At 41.2% G+C, this 23,096-nt stretch overlaps 1 protein-coding gene across 1 annotated transcript in view; it reads left to right on the top strand.

Annotated features, from left to right (window-relative positions):
• Positions 1–4,242: 4,242 nt before the first annotated feature.
• Positions 4,243–23,096, top strand: part of asz1 (ankyrin repeat, SAM and basic leucine zipper domain containing 1) — a gene marked incomplete at its 5' end in the record, with an annotated part of 33,038 nt that continues 14,184 nt past the window's right edge. The window contains 8 exons of the mRNA XM_084016801.1: positions 4,243–4,350; positions 5,648–5,750; positions 6,804–6,926; positions 14,673–14,784; positions 20,181–20,292; positions 20,413–20,547; positions 20,693–20,811; positions 21,967–22,039. Of these exons, the coding sequence (XP_083872927.1) occupies positions 4,243–4,350; positions 5,648–5,750; positions 6,804–6,926; positions 14,673–14,784; positions 20,181–20,292; positions 20,413–20,547; positions 20,693–20,811; positions 21,967–22,039 (885 nt within the window). The remainder of the gene's footprint in view (positions 4,351–5,647; positions 5,751–6,803; positions 6,927–14,672; positions 14,785–20,180; positions 20,293–20,412; positions 20,548–20,692; positions 20,812–21,966; positions 22,040–23,096) is intronic.

Here is a 23,096-nt window from a genome sequence, read left to right as displayed (position 1 = left end):
AAACTCCTAAACCCCGTGGGTTCTTTAGGGGTCAGTGGCATTTAGAAAAAAAACATAACATATGTATAAACCAAATGGCAAGTGGTCCCAAACAAATGCATTACTAATCATCACCATTATCTGTTGTTGATGAGGGGTAAACTTGTGTTGAAATAACAAGTAACTATAACAACCAGACAGGAAATAGGGGAAACTCGCAAAATAACCCGATAAAGAAAAGTGTGGGGAATATTACATTTTGATGAAATGGGAACTAAAATGTAAACATGCAACAACTATCCCTCTTTTTCCATGACTTGTTCTAAAAAAAAAAGATAAAATCCCCTGACTTTCCCTGTCTGGAAAATACTTTAAAATTCCCTGATATTTCAGACATTTACAGAAATTCCTCAATATTCCAGAAATTCCCAGATAATCCAGAAATGTCCATACCCGTGGGAACCATGCCAGATAAACATAACAGAGCTGGAAAGCTCATCCCAGAAGCTGCTGCAGGTTTTATTCCCCGGGGCATGTAACATTCAACATTGGGCTAGTAAATCTAGCAACTCCCTTAAAAAAAAAGAAAAAAAGAAAAGAGAATTAAATGTGAAGGAATGAGCCTTCTCCCTTCTTGTCACTGTTGAGAGCTACGTTACAGTTTACAGAAATACAACCACAATTCAAGCGATAAAAACAATTACAGGACAACATAAGAAAGAAAATCAGGGACCTGCAAGAAAATGCATCAGGTTAAGAAAAAGTTTAGGAGCTGAAGCTTTTATCTTCGAAACATAAGTTCAGTTGAGTGGCGTTTGTAAAACTGCACATTCATATGGATAAATCAAAGATTAAAAGATGAAAGTTTACTTTGATCTTTGTTCATGCATAATAAAACAATTTGTACAATTTGTGGCAAGTGAAATTTTGCTTTGGGCAAGTAGACTTCTGACCCACTAGCCCAACTGGACAAGTGAAGAAAACTTGGACGTCGAACTTTGTTATTTTACCGCACTCTGCTGCCTCACTATCATTCACAAAATAGCAAGGTCTGAAAACATAACTTGAAACTTCTATCTCACACTTTATTTTTAATCAGTTTCAGAAGAGGGAGGATCAAAACCTCCAGACATTCCTGAAGGGAACAGAGATAGCACCTGGAGATGTGGGAAGCTTCTAGTTGCAGAGTATCCCGACACACAAACCATGTCTTATCTTCGCTATCAGCACTTCAGCTGTTCAAGAGTGAGACACAGGCTGGTTAAATCTGTTGGAAGACAGGAATATTACAGTCCCCCCGCTATAGAGTCATGGTATTGCCTCCACAGCTATGAGACATCAGGATACGTTAACAGTTTATATTCATACATCTTATCTTGTTTACTTATTTGCACTAAACATTTGGACTGATGCTGTTTCTTCATTTTAATCTGTACATTTGATTGTTGTACAGCTACTCTCTGTGCCCTTAATTGCCCCGCCGGGAAGAAATAAGGTTTTTTTAATTGAATAGTATTTTTTATTAGACGTGGTTTATTGTGGATATCCAGGCAAATGGGTCAGAAATCTACTTGCCCAAAGTAAATTTTCACTTGCCCCTCTACAAATTGTTTTTTTCTTTGCAGTTATCGAATAAGAATAAAGTTAACTGTCATGTTTAATCATCATTTACGTAAAATAAATCTGCTAATTTTGCTTGCATCACTTAACACCACCCAACTAATAATTGAAATGCTTCCTTGAGCTCATGAACTCTGTCTTTACTTGCTGTCATTTTCTCACGAGTGCCCGATCGATACTGAACATGTGATGAGAAGGAAGTGAAATGTCTCACTTCCAGAGGGTTTTTTTTTTTAAACCACTTGCCAGATCTACTAATTTACTAACCAGGAGTGGCATTTTACTTGCAGCAGGAAAGCAAGTAATCCTTACTTTTAAGTCGTGTAAAAGAGACCAGGTTTCAACACATGATCAAACTCTGCACGGAAAGTGACACTGGTATGATGTGTGTCATTGAATTTCCCCAACTACAACTCCACCACTCTCAGTGTCAGAAAACACACTGAAAAAGAAAAACACTTGTGTGCCCTGTAGGTATAAGAAGAACGACCAAGGGGGGGCATTCCTCAGTGCAATATAAGAAATTATCTGTAGGGCAAACATGAAACAGGATATGAAATATCTTAAGTCCAATTTGTTGTTGAAATGCATTTGAAAGCAGTGAATTAAGTTGAATAAAACAGATGGAATGCTCAACCAGCACACTGCTTCTATAAAACAGTGCCTATAAAAATCTGAATATACAGAATACCAATGTGGCGTGTTGACCAAATCTGACTAGAGGCTGGGCGAGGGATTGAGTGAATTTAACAGAGAAGTGTGCCTCTTTCTTAAAAGGGTTATTTGGACCTTGTGATCGTGTCTGAGAGATGGGATGAAGGCCTGAGCTCTCTGATGGAGCTGAGGGATGAGGAGAAACTAACAAAGTCAGACCGGTGACTGTCAGCAATTTGTCTGAACTTTTGAGTCATTATTGCTGAGGGACACGAAGGTTGCTTGCCTTTGCCTTAAGGTAAGAGTGACCTCTGCTGGGCATTTACTGTCCCTTGAAGCCAGACAGGATGTTGTCCCAAAGTCTGATATTTCAGAAGACTGTCAGTTATTCTTATACATTCAAATATAAAGTGGTTTGTGTCCAAGCACCTGCAATATTGAGCCTCAGTAGGAACACAATGCAAGACTGACATAAATGATGAATAACTTATATTGAATACTTTTCATATAATGTTAGCATGTCAAGTATAAAATAGTTAATAAGGCACAGCACGTCCTCAAGTGTTTTCACTTATCCTGGTTGATTAGAGGACAGCTCAGTTTAATGTTTGGCAGGGCTGATGCTGGCAGTTATGTGATGGCACAAAAGCTCCATGTACTAATGAGAACAATGAGGAACAAGTTACAACAAAGTTAACATGCAAGTGAGGAACATGTGATGTAAATCAAGCATGGAGGTGTCAAAAGAACAGACGTTCTGTACTCAAGTCGAAGTACAGATTACAAACACTCTTGTAAAAGTAGAAGTACTGATTCAACCTATTTAATCAAGTAAAAGTGAAAAAGTACAGGCTCTGAAATGTACAGAATTTAGAAAGTACACTTTGAAGGACTGGCTGTCTTATTACAGCATTGTGTATAGCACTTACTCTGGGTTTGTTCTATGACTTACTCTATGGGGATTTAAATTATCTATACAATAATGGGTGAATGAGCCGAGCTGAGCCGATCCCAGCTGTAAAGTAGTACACATTTATTTTTTATATTTAAAAAAAAAAAGAAAGGGTAACAAAGTTAAATTGTAATATAAAATACATACTCAAGTAAAGTACAGCTACCTGAAAACTCCTGCAGTGTAATTCTACAGTACAGTAGTACAGTAACGAAGTATTTGTACTAATGAGGCAGATACTTACATAACCAGCTTCACATTATGTTTCATATTTACTGACAGCATAACAATTAGGAAACAAATTCGCTAACATCATATATTTAAATCGTTTTAATAAATTAAGATCCCAACCACTCACCTGCCATATCTCCTGAAGCTGCTCTTTAACTTTTCCAGAGGCCTTTTAAACAAACAAAACCAAAAGCATGAACGTTACATATGAGTTTACTTAAAAGAAGGAGGAAATAAAATACTAGTGCTAACTAACTAACTAGCTCACTACCATAAACCTTATCCTGAAAGCAAAACCTGCATAACCTCCAGTGAACAAACGTCCAGGTCATTAAACAACAATCTGGGCGTTTTGTTTTGTGTTTTCGGTACCAAGATAGCATCTAAACATTCAAAGCTAACTTTAGCCAATTTGTCTTGCTAATGTGAGCGAACCTTAATTTGCGCTCACGAGCTCGTATAAGCGTCAAAGCTCTGCGATTGAATATTAATAGGCCACCGTTAGCTTACTAAGCTAATAATAATGTTAGCACATTGCAGCAATAGTTTGGAACAAAGTGATCTACAAACGGAGTGTTTTAATACCACAGCAATGAATAATCAAGTTACACACATCGCTTACCACGTAGTTTAAAACTCATAGGTCATAAAAGCAGTTTGGGTTGTCGTGTCTGGAGGTTAAACTCCGCCTTCCCGCGGGCTGCGGTGAGGGCATCATGAAACACCCCTTTATGCGCCTCACTGTGGCGGGGTGCGCTTCTTACAAGGTCACTTCCTGCGTTGCCACACAGATTTATCTTAAGCTAATGGCCAACATGATGGATAACGCATTCCCCGCGGGAGACGAAGACGACGCCAGCAGCGACGAGTGGGACATCGGGTGTTGCTCGGATAAACAGTCGCCCCCCATAAAGGTGACTCTAGAAAAACCCGCTTCATAATTGTTTTCTCCCCGAACAGGAAGGGCAAAACAAGATGGCGTTCGCTAGCTAGCTACAACAAGTTAGAATAGCTTTAGTTGCTTTTGTGACGAGTCAGCTAATGTCGCTCGTTTTTTTTGTTGCAGCGAAATGGAAACGAGAGGAGCAAATTAAAGTGTCGTTACTCATGAGCAAGTAGTGTAATTTATATAGGTATGTCTGCGCTTATAGTGAAAATCGTGAGAAGGGTAGAGTCATCGTGAACGTCACTGCCGCTCTTTTTTCAACCTCCACCAGCGTTTCTTCACGCAGACAGTTGGCTCTTCAATACATCTGTTAATGAGTAAATCATTTGAGTCATTCAGCTAGTGTACACGATGGTCTCTGGAGATGGTGGAGCTGATCACAGGCGGAGATAATTTAATGTGCCTCTATGTGCTATACGGTGCTAGTCGGAAGGTCCTACTTCCAATTTGTAAAGTCAATTACAAGAATGCCACGGACGGAATGGGAAAAAATAACTATAACACTATCTATATAGTCTATGTATTATGCATAGAACAATAAATATCATTGGTGTATATCAAGAGTGTATATAGCGTCCCCGAGTTGGGGTGACCAGAACATTTAAAAAAAAAAAATTAATCAAAAGAGCCATTAATTCTCTGCTTCCAGCTTATCAGATGCAAGTACCCAATTTGAATCTTTTCTCTGTCATTTGATAGCTTACTGGATATCTGAGTGTTGTTTGGACAAATCAAGCAATCTGAAGACATTAACTGAGGAATTAAGAAAATAATCAATGGTGATACTGAAGACAATTGCTAGTTGCAGACCCTGAACTACATTAGATACATTAATTGTGCCATATGGCTATCACAGAAACTTTGAACATTTGTACACATTATTTACTGTCATATTAGTGAGTAGATACTAGTATAGGGAAGATAGTTGTCTTTGTACATGCACAAATTAACCTCAGTTTTTCACAGTCACATTTGACATTTAAAAAACTGCTGCTCACACCTTTATAGCAGGACATTTCTCTGCTGAATATTGGTACAAATTTAATATATACGATTGTGGACAATTGTATTTATTAGTATTTATTACTATAATCTTTTAGCTATTATAGTAAGAAATCACAATAAATAGTATCATAATATATCATTATGAATACCATTACTATAATATTTAGATATTGCTGTATCCTCACACATGCAAGTGACAAGGTTTGCACATAATTAATTGTATATTATTTTTCGTTTTTAAATTAATTTCTCATTTTCAGGATCAGGATGATGTTGTACCACACAAACAAGATAATGAGTTCATGCTGAAAAAAGCCATCAGTAAAGGCGACATCGGGAAAGTTCAACAGCTGCTGGACAATGGCAAGTACTCTCTTAATTTTCTGTATGACCCTTATTAAGCAATTAATTTCTTGACTGTGTGGGCGTGTGTGCACTTGTGATCAGTGTTATTTGTTGCTTCATTCATAGCAACTTCATAGTTAGCTATAAATAGCAGTTTAAAGATATTGTGAGTCATGCAAGGACCACTCAGGAAAGCATTTACCAAATTCCATTCAATTTACCAAATTATTTCCAAATGACTTACAATTATCTCTTCACAGGGGGAAAAACAATAATTTGACCTGAAACCAGGATGCTTTGATCTGGATTAATTCGTTTTGAAATGATATCAACCTTTATCTAAGATTAAAAAATAGAACCAAGACAAATGTAATTAATTGGCAAAAATGTATACATATTCTGTTAAACTTGTCGTCATCATAGCATGTCAATTTTCTTTTTTCTTTTTTTTCTGATTGATTTTTTTAACCTATTTTTCTGATAACGCAGTTATCTGTCAAGTATCGCCCTCTGCTGCACCCGACGGTTTAGCATCACCTACTGTAGGTCTATAATATCAGCCCGTCTAATACCTCTCGAACTGTCACATGACTGCTTTGCTTTTGAAAGATGATTTTAGTATAACAGACAGTAAATCCACAGTACAGCACTGCTCCAATAACACATTGTTGACAGCAATGCTGTTACCATTTTAGATTATGCTAATTTGTAATTACTAGATTCAACATACTTTTTAAAAGATTTTTCGAGATAAGAGCTTTAATTCTAAACTCTAGTGCGAGGACGAACTAAGAGAGGTTCAAGATAAGAATAATTAAGTGTTCTTGGATGAGGCCTGTTGTATGAAGGCAATCGTGATCGTTTTTTGACCAACATTTGTCAAGCGGCTGGTTGTGATTTTGTTCTCCCCCCAACCCTAACAGTCTTGCCAGAACAGGGTTTGCTGAACTCAAACAAGAATTTCAAAATTGATATTATTTTGTGAAGGCATGTGTGTGCTGGAGGGCAGATTTCCTTCTGATGAAGTCATTTCATTGGCTCACTTCAGTCTGATGTGTTTGGTGTGGACAGGCATGGACGTGGAGACCAGGCTGGGATCCGAATGGACTCCTCTGATGTGTGCTGTCAGTTTGGCCAATTACGACCTGGCCGAACTGCTACTGAAAAGAGGGGCCAGTGCCAACTTCAGCAAAGGTCAGACCAATATGGATCACTACGTTTTTATTTTTGTCACTGCTCATGAAGAAAAACGTATCTAAATGACGCCTCTGAAATGGGACATCTGGATCCAAGTTCCTCCAAGTTCCTCCATTGCTTTTATTCGTTGGTTTACTTCGTAGTTTACTGGCGGCCCACAGTACTCAGAGTACCAGGAGAGAGCACCTCAGTGTGAATGAGGAAAGCCAGGAATCAGGAACAGGAAGTGACCTTTCATGACGTGTTATGCAGGGCTTGAAGACCTCCGGCACGGTGCCGGAAATCCGGCGTAGCAATATTTTGGTGAAGTGTTTTTTTTTTTTTTTTTTTTAACTGTAACCAGTCGTTTAAAGTGATAGTTCCAACTACCAATGGTACTCAAGGTAACCAAGGAGTTCTAGCCAATCAGAGCAGAGTAGGGCGGGCCTTAAGTTTCCAGGCACCTCGGACCGGGACAACGTAGCCAGAGCGATTGATAACATCAGCCCAAAGGCAGCCCTGCACACTTTTCATTCAGACAAACTAATGCGACTGCCACAGTTGTTAGATTTCAGGCGTAATTTATGGGGGGGATGGGTGGGTTGCAACCCACCCAATAATCCAAACCAGCCACCACAACCCACCCAATATGATATCACAATTATTGATATTGAATGTTCAGCATTATAATCACAACAGTGTGGTAGATTTTCTCAATTTACCAGTAAAAAATAGTGACGTTTGTCTGTGCCCCCTCCCGCTCTGAGATTTGGTTTCGCCCACCTTGCCGGACCTGCGCTTCTCTACTGTCTCTCCGGTCTCTCCCGGTCTCTCCCCGCATCAGCGGTGGTATGAAGAAAGCACGCGAAAAAAAGCAAAAGAATAAAAGTATCTTCCCAACAGGAGGTAGCTACTGCTAGGGCTCCAGTGCCACCTCTCACGAGTCAAATCATGTTACTGAACAAAAGTTAGTTAATCCCCCCCCCCCCCAGCCGGCGAGTTCGACAGTGCGTGCGCGTATAGCCCCGTTCACATACGTCGCTACTCGCCCGTCACTCGCTTTCTCGCTGAATTCTACTCGCTGGCAAAAAAAACTCACTGCCGCCGGCGGCGACTTCAAGCGACAACTATCTGTGGAACTCTCTGTTGACGGCAACTGTCGATCATCTCTATTCTACATTGTGATTGGTACTCGCTTCACTCGCATCGCAGAAAGTTAAAATTATTTTATCTCCGATCGACCACATCACATCGCCTGTCCTGGTCCACATTCCACTAGAACACATTCACATTCATTGACAGCTGTCTCTCAGAGATGGGCGAGTGACGACGTATGTGAACGAGGCTTCAGTCAAAACCAAAACACCAAGGAAGGCTGAGGAATAGTCACCCACTTTTATTATTATTATTATTATTATTATTATTATTATTATTATTATTATTATCATTATTATTATCATTATTAATAATAATAATAATAATAATAAACGAATTGTGTTTTAGTCATTTTTGTTCTCATCTTTTCTTGAATGCTTAAACTCATCAACCCCATTTAGTATGTCAACATTTGTATCAGTACCAGCAGTTTGTAAGAAATTGGTCAGTAATTGATATGTCATATTTTGTTTCTCAGAATTCACCAAATTGATGCATTAAAATGAAATTATTCAAAATTTTCTCCCGGGGGGGCATGCCCCCGGACCCCCCTACAGGATCGCAATCCCCCCACCATAGTCTCCAAAGATCCTGTGGGAAACACTACAAACCCATTTGTAATCGGGACAAAATACTTAAAGTTAGAGACAATTAAGGACCATGAGTCCTAACAAGAACACTTGCACACACTTTAATGTGTATTTTGTACACGTTCAAGACCCATTTTTATGCATTTTCTGAGTCGGTCAACTTTATTTTAGGCACAAACTATATATCTGGGCTGGTAAACCCAAACCTGCCGCAGTGGCTGGTGGCCAAAGAATATATATATATATATATATATACACACACCTGCTTCACAGGTGGAAATCTCAACCACCCCAATGTTCAACTCAAAGTTACGCCCTTGGTGATGCTAATTTCTGAGGTATTATACGTTAGCATTAAGCTAGCGGACTTTATGCTTAGTGATACTGGCTGTGTGTGTTTTGAATGTTGTTTCAAACTATAATGTGGGTTTACTCTCAAAGTGCACCAGATTAATTCATTTAGATTGCAAATGTTCAGAATTTTCTTCTCCCCAATGCATAAAAAAATTTCAGGCACAGGATTTTTTCCTGCTTCAAGCCCTGGTTATGTGGCCGACCCGCCACCAGGGGATTTAACAAGCCTCAGAACCTTTATCCAAAGAAGAATGGAGAGAGCCAGCAGTCGTTCACATAAGGCCGTCATTGTTTGCATCAACATCAACATGTACATGATGCACTGCAACTAGGGATGCAAATTATCGAGTAATTCATTAATCGATAGTTGTTTCATCTTATCGATCGATGATCGATTAATTGATAAGCGGCAATTCTTCTGAGAAGCTGAATTTCCCTCTGAATAGGTTCTATCTACTGTATACGTAACATAAAATGCTAACTTCCTTATGATATAAAGAAAAATGCAAATCATATTTTGAATAATTTCATTTTAATGCATCAATTTGGGGAATTTCCATCCATCCATCCATTGTCTACCGCTTATAATTTGGGGAATTTTGAGAACCAAAATATGACATGTCGTTTCCTGACCAATTTCTTACAAACTGCTGGTTCTGATACAAATGTTGACATACTAAATGGGGTTGAGGAGTTTAAGCATTCAAGAAAAGATGAAAACAAAAATGACTAAAACACAGTGCTGAGCCTTTAAACTATTAGTTTATTATAACTATTATCATTAATATAAGTGGGTGACTATTCCTCAGCCTTCCTTGGTGTTTTGGTTTTGACTGAAGCCTCGTTCACATACGTCTCCACTCGCCCATCTCTGAGTGACAGCTGTCAATGGATGTGAATGTGTTCTAGGAATGTGGCCAGGACAGGCGATGCGATGTGGGCGGGGACGGAGATAAAATAACTTTAACTTCCTGCGATGCGAGTGAAGCGAGTACCAATCAGAATGTAGAATAGAGATGATTGACAGTTGACGTCAACAGAGAGTTCCACAGAGTTGCGGCTTGAAACTAGCCGTCGGCGGCAGTTTTTTTTTTTTTGCCAGCGATTATAATTCAGCGAGAAAGCGAGCGACGGGCGAGTAGCGACATATGTGAACGGGGCTATACGCGCCGTCAAACTGGCCAGCTGAGGGGGGGGGGGGGCGGCGCGGGGGACATCTCGCCATGGCAACGGGGGAAAACAGAACGTTGATGAGCCAAACCAGCCGCGAGGATTTCCCCTTATAATACGCGCTGCTGCCCTCCTGTTTAGGATTATCATTAGAGCCGCTAGTTAAGTCCATTTACAGGGAATTACGTGTTCAAAACGCAATTAATTGCAATTAATTTATTTTAATCAAGTAATTTCTTATCGACAATTAATCGGTAATCGATTAATTGTTTGCATCCCTAACTGCAACTTTGCTTGAAGAGTTGTGTAAATGTGCACGACATGCAAATTAAACTCAACTCTGTTTAATTTCCGTTGGTGTTTTGGTGTGCTAGGGGGAATTGTATTAATGACAGTTATTCAATACATCACACCAACGCCGTTGTGTTGCACGTCGTGGCCTCTCTGGTTCCTCAAAGCTGGGATGCTTCTGTAAAAGTCGACACCGTTGCAAACTAAAATTCGGTATAAACAGTGTGTTTGCAGCATTTTAAGGTTTTGTTTTTTAAATAATAATGGGATCTCTGTGTAAAAATGTCTACAAATCCACACACGATGTGTGAAAAGGAGAGCCGAGAAACTGGCATGACAGTAAAACACAGCAAAGACATTGACCTGTTTTTTTAAATGAAGTAGGTTCATAAAAAAGTATATTTCGTTCTTTGTTGAGAACACACCGTGGAAACAGAAATAACCTGGACTCATTCTATGTTGGATCGTGGTTGATATGATATGCAAGTTTAGGCTTCACTGAGCTCTCTGTGTGATCCCTCACCCACTACTTCTTACAGGGGGAAAAAGCAAACTAAGGGATAGTTTGATTAGGCAACACCATTACATTGCTGCCTTCCAGGCTTGAATAGCAAACAGCCATGCCTAATCCTCCTGACGGTCCCTGTTGCGCTGGTGTCAAGCTGTCCTTCCCAGTGGCACCTTTTTTCAATTTCCCCACCTGCTGCAGCCAAAAGACCAGGGGACCAATCGGGCCTCTGCACCAATACGCTTCATCTGACATTACTTAATGGCGATGACGCCAAAGAGGAACTCTTGTAGGAACACGCCGCTGATCCTTGGAGTTGTTTTTAGTTGCATGGACCCACCCCCCCTCCCACCCATCCCAGAGCAAGAGAAATTGAAGGCATCTGTTGGATCAAGGTTAGTCTGGGTGAAATGAGCATGGGGGGGGGGTTCTTCCATGCAGTTATTTACACATAAAACCGTGAATCCTGTTGGGAAAAAACGCAGTTACAGATCCCCAGAAACATTAATCACTTTGTTGGAGTGGTAGCGATATTTTGCATGGTAATATTGTATTGATGCACAATCTTTGATTATATTATCTAGTTATATTGAAAATGCAAATTAAACCTTTTGGTAACAATGGCTTTTTCAGTCCACTAGATGGTGCTGATTTATTTTTTGGTGCGTGGGTAAAGTCAACTGGATTGGACTATGTAGGCTATCGCAATAAGATCGTATTGTGACCTGTGACTAGTTTGCTGTTAGAGTGAGTTCAGTTATGCACAAAGGAGTCAAGTTAAACTTGATCACGCACTGAATGATCAGTGATCAAAGGTATCCTGCCAGGGAGCTGTAATGTTGATTCTTTGAGATGTTGGCAGATTGTTATTAATATTGGAGTTATCTAAACCCATAGACTCTCGTGGAATTTTTTTTACACCGTTTCTACATGGACGTCAGTGAACAGAGTTTAAAACGGAGAGGAGAACACAGGAGGAACCTCTGCTGATAGAGAGAAGTCAGAATTAGGTAGGTATGGTCCTTTAATATCCCCGGGGACCCACTGAAAGCCCTCCTGGTGCCCCCGGACGTCCCCAGACCCGGTCATGCTCTCGATATCTGATGTCAATTAATTCTTAGTCTAGAAAGTCGAGTTAAACTGTGCGTGTGACCGAATCTGCACGGTCTCGGCATCTGATGCCCGAGGCAGGTGAAGGAAGTAATTAAACGGAAGGGATGACGTGTGGTCACGTCCCAATGGCATTTGTCAAAGCGGGCGAAGCCGAGCGGAGGAATGCGAGAGTGATTGATGATGGTCGCCGCGCTGCTGTCATAACCCCTCACCGATTCTCAGGCCTCCGATTTATTTACCCTCCATCTCTTTGTGGGTGCAAACAAGGCAGTTTGGTTTACAGCCACACACAGAATAAACACACACACACACACAGATATGTACAAACATGTACAGCCACGAAGACCCAGGAACCCACATATACAGATGTAGAGAACTCAGGTATGCACAAACACAAACACACAAACACATACATGCAGGAAACACACACCATTACACGCTCGGATACACACTGTGATACACACAGGTTTAAGACTTTAACAGGAAGTGGGTGTATTGCCACGGGTCTCAGACCGGCCTTATCGGGACAAGATAAGGAAACCGCTTCTCTGAAGTCACTCGGTCCCATAAAGGCCTCCACACTTCCTGATGCCAGATAAACGGTTATCCATCTCCATCACCTGGTCATCGTTCAGACTTTTCCTTGTTACAGCATGATGTATGACTTCATAGTGTTGAGAACTGGTACTCATTTAACCCCTAATTCCTTTTGGTGAATAGTGTACAATTACTAACCATGAAGACTTTTTACCTTGTTTTCACTCTATGAGGCTGAACTACACTAGGACAGTACTCAGACTGGGTTTTTATCATCACCATTAATATCTATATCCTTCAACCTGTGGGGAAAATGGTGAGAACTAGGGATTTCACAAGAACCGATACTTCATTAGGTCGATACAAAAAAATATAAAAAATGAAAGATTCTGTATACACACTATATTGCCAAAAGTATTTGTTCATTCTTAGTCCATAGGGTTTAATATGACGTCGGTCCACCCTTTGCAGCTATAACAGCTTCAACTCTTCTGGAAGGCTTTCCACAAGGTTTAGGAGTGTGTTTATGGGACTTTCTGACCATTCTTCCAGAAGTGTATTTGTGAGGTCACACTGATGTTGGAGGGAAGGCCTGGCTCTCAGTCTCCACTCTAATTCATCCCAAAGGTGTTCTATCGGGTTGAGGTCAGGACTCTGTGCAGGCCAGTCAAGTTCATCCACCCCAAACTCTCTCCTCCATGTCTTTATGGACCTTGCTTTGTGCACTGGTGCACAGTCATGTTGGAACAGGAAGGGGTCATCCCCAAACTGTAGGGGTGTGAATCTTTGGCTTCACTTCGATTAACGATACAGTAGTTGGCGATTCAATTCAAGGACGATTTTTTTCTTTTGTAACGATTCGATATGTAACCAAAATTCTATATCCATGAAATAAACATGCAATAATGCGAGTGAGACTATCTGTATTCTACTGAAAGGTGAAAAATATAAATAAATTTATTCTAGAAAAAGTATCCCTGCATAATATTTTATGCTGAATACAAAAATGCAATTAAACATTGCTCAGTGATTTTTAACATTATTCAATAGACTACATGCTGGCAGGGGAGAGAGCATCTTAAACGTATTAAAACATTAATCATAAGTAAGAATCACGATCCATCCCATTAAATGCATTTATATCGATAATTCTATTTATTTATTTTAGCAGATCGATTTAGTAGAATCTATAGGACTGATAATCGATTCATCGATTCATCGAATGAATCGTTACACCTCTACCAAACTGTTCCACAAAGTTGGGAGCATGGAATTGTCCAACATCTCTTGGTATGCTGAAGCATTCAGAGTTCCTTTCACTGGAACTAAGGGGCCAAGCCCAGCTCCTGAGAAACACCCCACACCATAATCCCCCTCCACCAAACTTTACACGTGGCACAATGCAGTCAGACAAGTACCCAGACTCTCCATCAGATTGCCAGATGGAGAAGCGTGATTGGTCACTCCAGAAAACGTCTCCACTGCTCTAGAGTCCAGTGGCGGCCTGCGGCTGCTCGGCCATGGAAACCCATTCCATGAAGCTCTCTACGCTGTTCTTGAGCTCATCTGAAGGCCACATGAAGTTTGGAGGTCTGCAGAAAGTTGGTGAACTCTGTGCACTATGTGCCTCAGCATCCTTTGACCCCGCTCCATCATTTTACTTGGTCTACCACTTTTTGGTAGTTGCTGTCATTCCCAATCGCTTCCACAGAGCGTCCCATTCTTTCACAGATGTTTGTAGAAACATCTGCATGCCTAGGTGCTTGCTTTTACACACCTGTGGCCATGGAAGTGATTGGAACACCTGATTTAAATTATTTGGATGGATGAGTGAATACTTTTGGCAATATAGTGTATATAAGGGGTGGGATGATATGTATATCTGAATATACATAAAATATCACGATTAACATGAGAATCCCCCCCCCCCCCCCTAATAAAAATGTGTCTAGGGCTGTGATCTCCATTTTATCTCGACTTAAGATTATAAAATGTAATTTTCCAGTTGTGATGGTGCATTACCTCACTGTGTGTTCTTGTCCACAGATCATTGGACGGTGCTCATGGCCAGCTGTACAGCATCTGCCAGCGAAGACAAAATTGCTCGCTGTGTTGGAATCCTGCTATCCAGAAATGCTGATCCCAACATGGTGGACAGGTGAGGGGGGACGTTCAGACAGATATGTTTCAGGTCAAAATGTTTATAGGATTTTCAGCTTAGTGCGCACTGTCAAACCTGTATTGACGTTGGCCGAATGAAAACAGTCTAGACTGGATTTGAACAGTGGAGGGGGAAAAAAACACAGAGGTGCTGGATCAGATTCCCTTTGATGGCTCTTGTTATGTTGAGCTGCCATGTGGTAGCATTATGTGTATGTGTATATTTGTGTGTTTTGTTTGGAACGTCCTGTTATGGCATGTGCATGCACAGACTGGTATCAGACAGGCGGACAAACAAACACACAGAGTGTGAGGCGTAGGCAGGAGGATTTCAGAAGCTTTTTTAAGAACTTGGATGCAATCTGGTGTTTTTGGTCATTTATAGGCCAAAAGCGACTTCGGCGTCTAGGTTACAGAACCAGGCTAAATTTTGTTAAAATATAAAGGAATTCTTCAGGCATATGCGTAGGACATTGTCAACATTATTTACAGTTCCCATGAGTCAGGGAATTTCTGGAATATTAGGGAATTTTTAAAAGAATTTTCCAGACAGGGAAAGTCAGCGGATTTGATCATTTTGGGGGCCAAGTCCTGGAATATAAAGGAATTTTGTTTGTAGCATGTTTACATTTTAGTTGCCATTTGTCGTAGTGTAATATTTCTGACAATGGAAGTGTGTCAGACCTAAGCGGCCATGTTGACCACACACAGAGGTTTCCTTTGCATTTCAGTTATTATTTCAAAATATATATAGGTACTTGTGAGTCTGGGATCCATCAGCCTTTGCAACCAGAGGATATAAAACCTGCTTGCTTCCTCTCGAGGAAGACAAAAAGATTTCATCTTGTTGAAAAGAATGAAGGGAGTTCGTCAGGATGCAGCCCCCCAGTGGTTTTCTCGTTTAGTCCCTAATCCCCCATCACTCTGTCACCGCCACTATGCCATTTTATGCACGACACACATGGAGTCGCTTGAAATCGATCAGTTCCTTCCCAGACTAAAATATTTAAGGTGACGAGACACGGAAGGATGCAGATGACGGGGGGTGACGAGGAGGAGGAGCCGCAAACAGTCCCTAAACATCCAGAGCACAAGAAGAATCTGAGGGTCATGTGGGTGCAGAGGATAAACCACCTCCTCCTCATCGCCTCTTACGTCTGAGTATCAAACCGATGATTAACACCAGCTGCTCATTCCTCAGTTGTTGTGTAAACAATCATTCTCTGTCATCTCTCAAAGTCCTGCAGGAACACGATGTGGGGTCCATTGCCTCCATGTGTCCCTTTTCACTGATCTGATCTGTGTTGACTGCAGTTGCGTTCAGGCTGAGAAATGTGCCTCTCTGGGCTGCACGTACACGTGTTGAATGTGTTCCAAGACATTTGCGTTGCTTTTTCTATACTTTGCATGATTTGAACTCGGATCAACCAGTTTCCTGGATGCGCAGGTTTGCATGGTGGGTCGCTGAGATATGGGAGACCTTCCTTCATGAATCAAAGGTTACTCACATTAAACCTTTGCCACTTAGGTCTGCATACAGCTGATACAGCAGCTGTGTGTTTCTACACTCAACAGTAATATAAACGCAACACTTTTTGCTTTTGCTCCAATTTTTCACGAGCTGAAATGGAAGATCTCAGACTTTTTCTAGCAGCAGGGAGAATAACAGGTTAGGCACTTCAGCGTTGGCTTCACTTTTCAGACCTGAAGGTTGCCGCCTGGTCAGAGCTTAGTCACGCCGTCGCCCCCTGGTGATTGCTTGACCCTAATCAAATAATGACATAGCAATCTCTTCTATACTGGGGATTGCTGAAAAATTCTAATTATAAATATTATAAGTATCGTGTTTGATTTGGGATTCCATTTACTTGATAAGCAATGATGTGTCCAGGTATTTTTGTCATAGTGTTACTGAAAAAAGATCAAAAGGTGTCTTCATTTTTGATGCTCAAGTCACTCCGCCTGATAACTTTTCCTCACAAACAGTGCTATTGTCTCAACATACAGTATTTAAAATTGAGAGAAGTTTGCAGGACATATTAAAGTCAGTATACATTTGCAGTAGAAAGAGTTAAGTTGAATTTAGTAGTCGTCCAGTTTGTGTATTAAAAGACCAGTCAATCGATTTAACTGATTCCTATTCTGTTGTTTACATGTGAACCATGGATTCACTGTCCCTCTTACTGTGTTCATCTCTTTCACACACACACACACACATACACTCTCTCTCTCTCACACTCTCTCACACACACACACACACACACACACAGCTTCCTGTAAAAGCGTCGAGTGAAGTGATGGATAGTCCCTGGACTTTCCCAGCCCTCTATAGATGTGTGTATTTTTCTCACCCTCCGTGTTTGAGTCCGCAGTGATAAGATACCGAAGAACTGTAGCGGCGCTTGTTCGTGATAGAAACAAACATGGGAAGTAAACAGAGCAGTGACTATCGGTGAGACGGGTCAAAGCCATTAAAACCAGGTCTCTCTCCTTGTGTCACAATCGTCGGCTGTTGAAGGACACGTCAAAACGTTTTGCATACGGTTACACGATGCTCCGTACGGTCTGTCCCTGCTGCAGCAGATTACTTATCTTTATTGTTGTCCACTGAAAATCTAGTAGACTTGAAACGTAGCCCTGAAGTTTACCGCTCAGAGACCCAAAGGTTGTCTGTGATCTTAATCCAGTCCAGTCAGATTATGTCTTTAATGTAATTTTTTGCACGTTTTAACCCTCTTTCCTGGCTCAGAATTATGGAGCCTTATAAAAAAAAAAAAGAATAATACCATTTTGCAAATATTTTTATTATTATCCGCTTATTTTTAAAATAAGCGGATGTTAGGCAGAGTTTAAAACGTCACACTCAGGTGGGATAATGTCAGTTAATTACAATAAACATACAGACTTGGCTTATCCACACACTCAAGGTCCCCTGGTAATTCTGGTCCTGTGCAAATAGGGCTCTGGCCCCGGTTTCCCGATAACGTCCACTCTTAGCGCGCTACGAAGACTCCTACGTTATCACTTACCAAAGTTGTTTACTTCTATAGACGTGGTTCCTGAACGGTCTCTTAGGAGTCTTCTTAAGAAACACTCCTTACGTCGTTCGTACACGGCGCTGTCCAGAAAGAAAGTGCTGAAATCAATTGCTCAGAGTTCGATTTTCCATTTCATGGCATGACATCACTATATTGTAAAATGTAGGCTATTGCAGTGTTTGCGAATAAAACATTGCTATAAATCCTTCTAGGTCTAAACATTTATTTAACCATGGTCGAACATACTACCATAGCCTATACTGATTTAAAAAAAGATATAGAAAATATAGAAACAGCGGAGGAGATTGAGCCAATTAAATCCTTAATTACATGCATATTTGTTGTAGTCGAAAATTATGCAATATAGCCGCGTCGGTCAATATATCCATGGGATTGAAGTTGATCCTTATGAAATTATGTATTCCAACTAAACGGCTCCGAGGACGGCGACGTCTTTGGTTCAGTACGAGGATACGTTGTATCGCTGCCACAGTTTTGCCACCGTTCACAACCGTCACCGGCGTCCATTTATGACATTTAACCACTCAGACCCTAATTGTTTGACGATGTGCCAATTTCCCTTGGCAATTGCTTGCAGGATTGTGCATGCCTTGACATTGACTAGGCCTAATGGGCTAATTAAATCCATCCATCCATTGTCTACCGCTTATCCTGTATTCAGGGTCACGGGGGGGCTGGAGCCGATCCCAGCTGTCATTGGGCGAAGGCAGGGTTCACCCTGGACAGGACGCCAGTCTATCACAGGGCCGACATGTAGAGACAGACAACCATTCACACTCACATTCACACCTACGGGCAATTTAGAGTCATCAATTAACCTATCCCCATCCTGCATGTCTTTGGACTGTGGGAGGAAGCCGGAGAACCCGGAGAGAACCCACGCTTACACGGGGAGAACATGCGGCTAATTAAATGACACTGTAATATACCTAGGCTACTTCTGAGGTTGAAGTAAAGCTTAGCCTTGTGATGAAATGCATGCGCATTTTATTTTGTGCTTGTGTATTTCCAGCAATTATTTTCTTCATGAATGACTTAATAATAATAATAATAATGCATTCGTTTTATATAGGGCTTTTCTAAAACCCAAAGACGCTTTGACATAGAAAAAAACAAAACAAAACAACAATCAATAAACAAAACAAAAACAAAATCAATGTAAGGGGGGGGGGGATGGGAGTTAGTGATTGTAGGCAGTGTTGAAGAGGTGAGTTTTAAGAGATTTTTTGAAGGAAGTGAGTGTGGGGGAGTCTCTAATGTTTTTTGGGAGGGAGTTCCAGAGGGTGGGAGCAGCAACGGAGAAGGCCCTGTCCCCCCAGGACCGATAGCTTGTCCTGCAGGGGGGGGACAGGAGGTTTGCATCAGCAGATCTAAGGGTGCGGGTGGGTGTGTGCCGGTGGAGGAGCTCAGACAGGTAGGGGGGAGCCAGGTTATGGAGGGCTTTGTAGGTGAGGATGAGGAGTTTGAAGTTGATGCGCTGGGGGATGGGGAGCCAGTGGAGGTTGTGAAGGACGTGTCAAACTATGCATCTTTTTTAGAGTTGGAGCCTTTTTCTATTATGACTGATTTTAATTGTAATATGCTGGAGTAGTGAAGATGTAAAACCATTGGTGAAACACAATACTGGCAATGTGCAGTTCCATGCGCAGCGGGGGTTTCTGGGTTACTGTACAGTGGCGGCGACTAGCGCCAGGAGCTGAAACATCGCTACGGTAGAGCTAAGAAGGCTCTAAGAGTGCTCCAGACCACTCTTACCAACATATGACGTACGAAAGAGATTCGTAGCAAAGAACGTTTCAGGAAACACGCAAAATGTTAAGTAGGAACTCTAAGTAGGGGTTACAAATGATGTAGCGTTAAGAAGGCTTTAAGAAGGCTTCGGGAAACCGGGCTCAGGACTGTAACTATTTTTAGAACTGGTCAAAGTGGTCAGAAAGTATATGAAAATGCACCAATACTCAGACATTCAGTTTACTGTGATGAGAGAAAGAAAGGCCACTTTGGACCTGCTGTAACCAGAGAATGATGAAGCGATCATCAAAATAGTCGATCACTTTTCCCTCAGTCAACCACTTAATCAATTAATAATTTTGGCTCCACTTTAACCTTTTTAGAGCAGCATTTCAAGCCTGCAAGTGATTCAACTTGTTTGTGACTCTTCCTCTAACGTATGATTATTTGTGTTGTGTCACAGTAGAAACAGTGAATCAAAGTGCCGGCTACCTGTAATGTAATGGTGTGTGCTGCCCCCTGGTGGTCCCTCCATATCTTTCATTGCCACTCCTGTTCTATCACGGCTCTTCAACTCCTCTCCTGCCCTCTTGCCCCCTCCCAGGTCTCAGATGACCTGCCTGATGATGGCGGCCAGGGACGGCTACAGTAAGGTCATCAACCTGCTGGCCTCCCACGGGGCCGACATCAATGTCCAAGACGGCAAGGGGTACACGGTACGTCACGGTTACTGTCATGGCAGGTTCCTTCAGTCATAACCTGCAGATATTGATGTAGCTCTGAAAGATACAATCACACTTTTTATATACATTTGACTTGATAATATTTCCTGTCAGGCTTTATCCTTAGCAGTGCAGTACGACAGAAAGGAGGCGGTGCTAAAGCTTCTCCAGCTCGGAGCCGACAAAACATTGAGGACAAAGGCCGACAAGAGTCCAGCCGACCTGGCTGTGATCTTCAACAACACACAGGTACCTGAAGGGCTTTATATGATGCAGTTTGGTACTTACACGTATCGTCAGTGTCTAGTTATCTCGTGGGAAATGGTTCAGTGAAGGTCAGTTAAAGTTGTGCAGTACTGGACTAATATTTCTAAATCACAGCATCTGTTCACAGCTGAGCAGGATCCTGGCCTCCTCATCCCACATCTCTTCCATTGAGGCCTTCAGCTCCATGGAGGAAACCCTCAGCAAGTTCTTCAAGAAGGACTCTGAACCGCCATCCTCCAAGGAAATGTGAGGCGACCTAGAATGTGTTAACATGCTCACTGCACTCAAACTTTACCACTTTTATCATTTAAAGTCCTTCTCCTCCTCTAGCTTTGGCAGCAGAAACAGACAAATATTTAATATATTGTTTTAAGCAATTTGATGAATCAGGATCAGAACATTACATTTCGGCTTACCTGCGATAATGAGAAATATATTATAACCGCAGCCCAGTTACAGTACAGTGCAGCACCCCTGCACATTACTTGCGTCACTTTATCATTATCTATGATATGAAAAAATAACTTTTACACATAGGCGGAGGAATAAAAAAGTGCTACAGATGAACATTACAGGTTCCAGAATAATGATCAAACGTAAACAACTCAGGAAATCTTTGTAATACATTTAAATCCGTAGGGATGAGAGTCACCATCACGATGCTTCAGTCATGACACGATCTTATTGGCATTTTGGGATATGCTGAGTATTGCCACAACATATATTGCGATATATCACCTTTTTTCCAACATGTTCTATCGAATAAGAAGAGCTGCACCTGTGATTATTGTTTTTATCAATTACTTTTGAAATTCCTGATTTTTAATGATTAATTTATCCAAAATAAATATCAAAAATGTGTCTGATAATATTCATATTTCAATATTTTATTAATTCATCTTTTCTCAAAGAAAAACAATGCAAGATATTTTACCCATTTGTCAGATGCCTGAATAAAATACTGGACCTCAAAATACTGGACCTGAACTGGAGAATCAGCACCATCTAGTGGACTGAAAAAGCAATTGTTAGGAAAATGTTGAATTTTTGTTGGCAAAATGTATACTTTATGATAAATGATTGATACTTAATATAAAATGTTCACTCAAAATATTGCAACTCTATGCTGTATTGAGTTTTTTCCCACCCATATAAATCAGTCCTGCATCTGTTGATGAATTACGCTCCAAAAAGATGCCATAAAGTCACTTTAGCCCCCTATTTTTACCCTGATAATGCATAATACATTGTGAACAACAAATCTGGTCAATGATGACCCGATGATGCTACCATCCAGGGAGCGCGCCATGTTGGAGAAAAAAGTTTCACCTGGAGTTTTAGTGCAATCGTAGTCCCATCTGGCTCATACTCTGTGTAACTAGTGAACTCTCTGCCCTTCAGTGCAACCAAGCTTGATGAACTGGAGCTCCTCCTGCACGGCCTTGAACTTGGCTACCTCACAGACATCATGACTGTAAGTACCGATTGCATGCTCTAATAAAATTGCAAATGTTTTCTTTTATCAAATATGTATATTTTTGTATGCTCAGTGCCTTTTTGTAATGTGAGAGAGTTCTGTTTTCTCATCTCACAGAGATAACATGCTGTTACACACAGTATTAGATCTGTGGGCGAGATTAATCCTTAACGTGCTACAACATCATTGGCAGAATGACATTTAGCTGATTTGGAACAAGTCTCGAGATGACTAGTTTACATATTTCACTCTCACGCACTTCGATGTGGATCTGGTGTGCCCGACTGGCTCGGCCCCCGAATCAAACTGAGGGTCAGCTCGAGTTTTTGGCCCCGTTTGACATGTGAGTTTGATGGGTTTGATGGCTGCAGGTAGATCGTTGCCTCATGCAGGCACACATCTGGTTCAGCTGGAGAAGTTTTGATTCGGTGACTACTGAGTAGGGTTGGGCATCGAGATCCGGTTCCAAATAGGAACCAGTTCCTAACCTCCGGTTCCGGAACCGTTAAGAAGCTGTTGGAATTGCAATCCTTTTTTAGGCTTTTCCGGCAGAAACGTAAACAATGGAGGGGGAGAGATACACATTTTCCAGCTGGAAAAACAAGCATTATTTCAACTTCATCTCAGCAAAAGATGGCAACATAAAGGTTCGTTGTACACTCTGTGTTAACAACAAAGTGTTGTCTACTTTCAAGAATACAACGTCAAACTTGAAAAAACATTTAGAGTCACAGCATGGCACAACCACATTAAAAGAGCAGATCCCGCCGGGGGCGGTGAAAAGGTGTGAATAAACAAGACAAGTTCTCGATTTCACGGAGCTCCTGCTAACTCAGTCTGTGCTGAAATGCGAGCGGAGTCTCTCTTGAGAGTATTTAGTGGAGAAATGTCTTGCTGCTTGCTGGCCCCGCCCCCTCCCTTCGTCATCACGCCGCTCATACTTGAGGACTGTGCTCATTTGTTTCATAAAACCAATCCTTGCTGCTCTAATGCCGGTTCAATATTTATAAAATGTTCATTCATGATGTTACTGCCATTACAATATGCAAACAAT

The sequence above is a fragment of the Eutrigla gurnardus genome (assembly GCF_963514095.1).
Source record: "Eutrigla gurnardus genome assembly, chromosome: 9".
NCBI lineage: Eukaryota > Metazoa > Chordata > Actinopteri > Perciformes > Triglidae > Eutrigla > Eutrigla gurnardus.
Note: the sequence above shows the minus strand (reverse complement) of the source record. Positions and strands in the feature narration are given on the sequence as shown.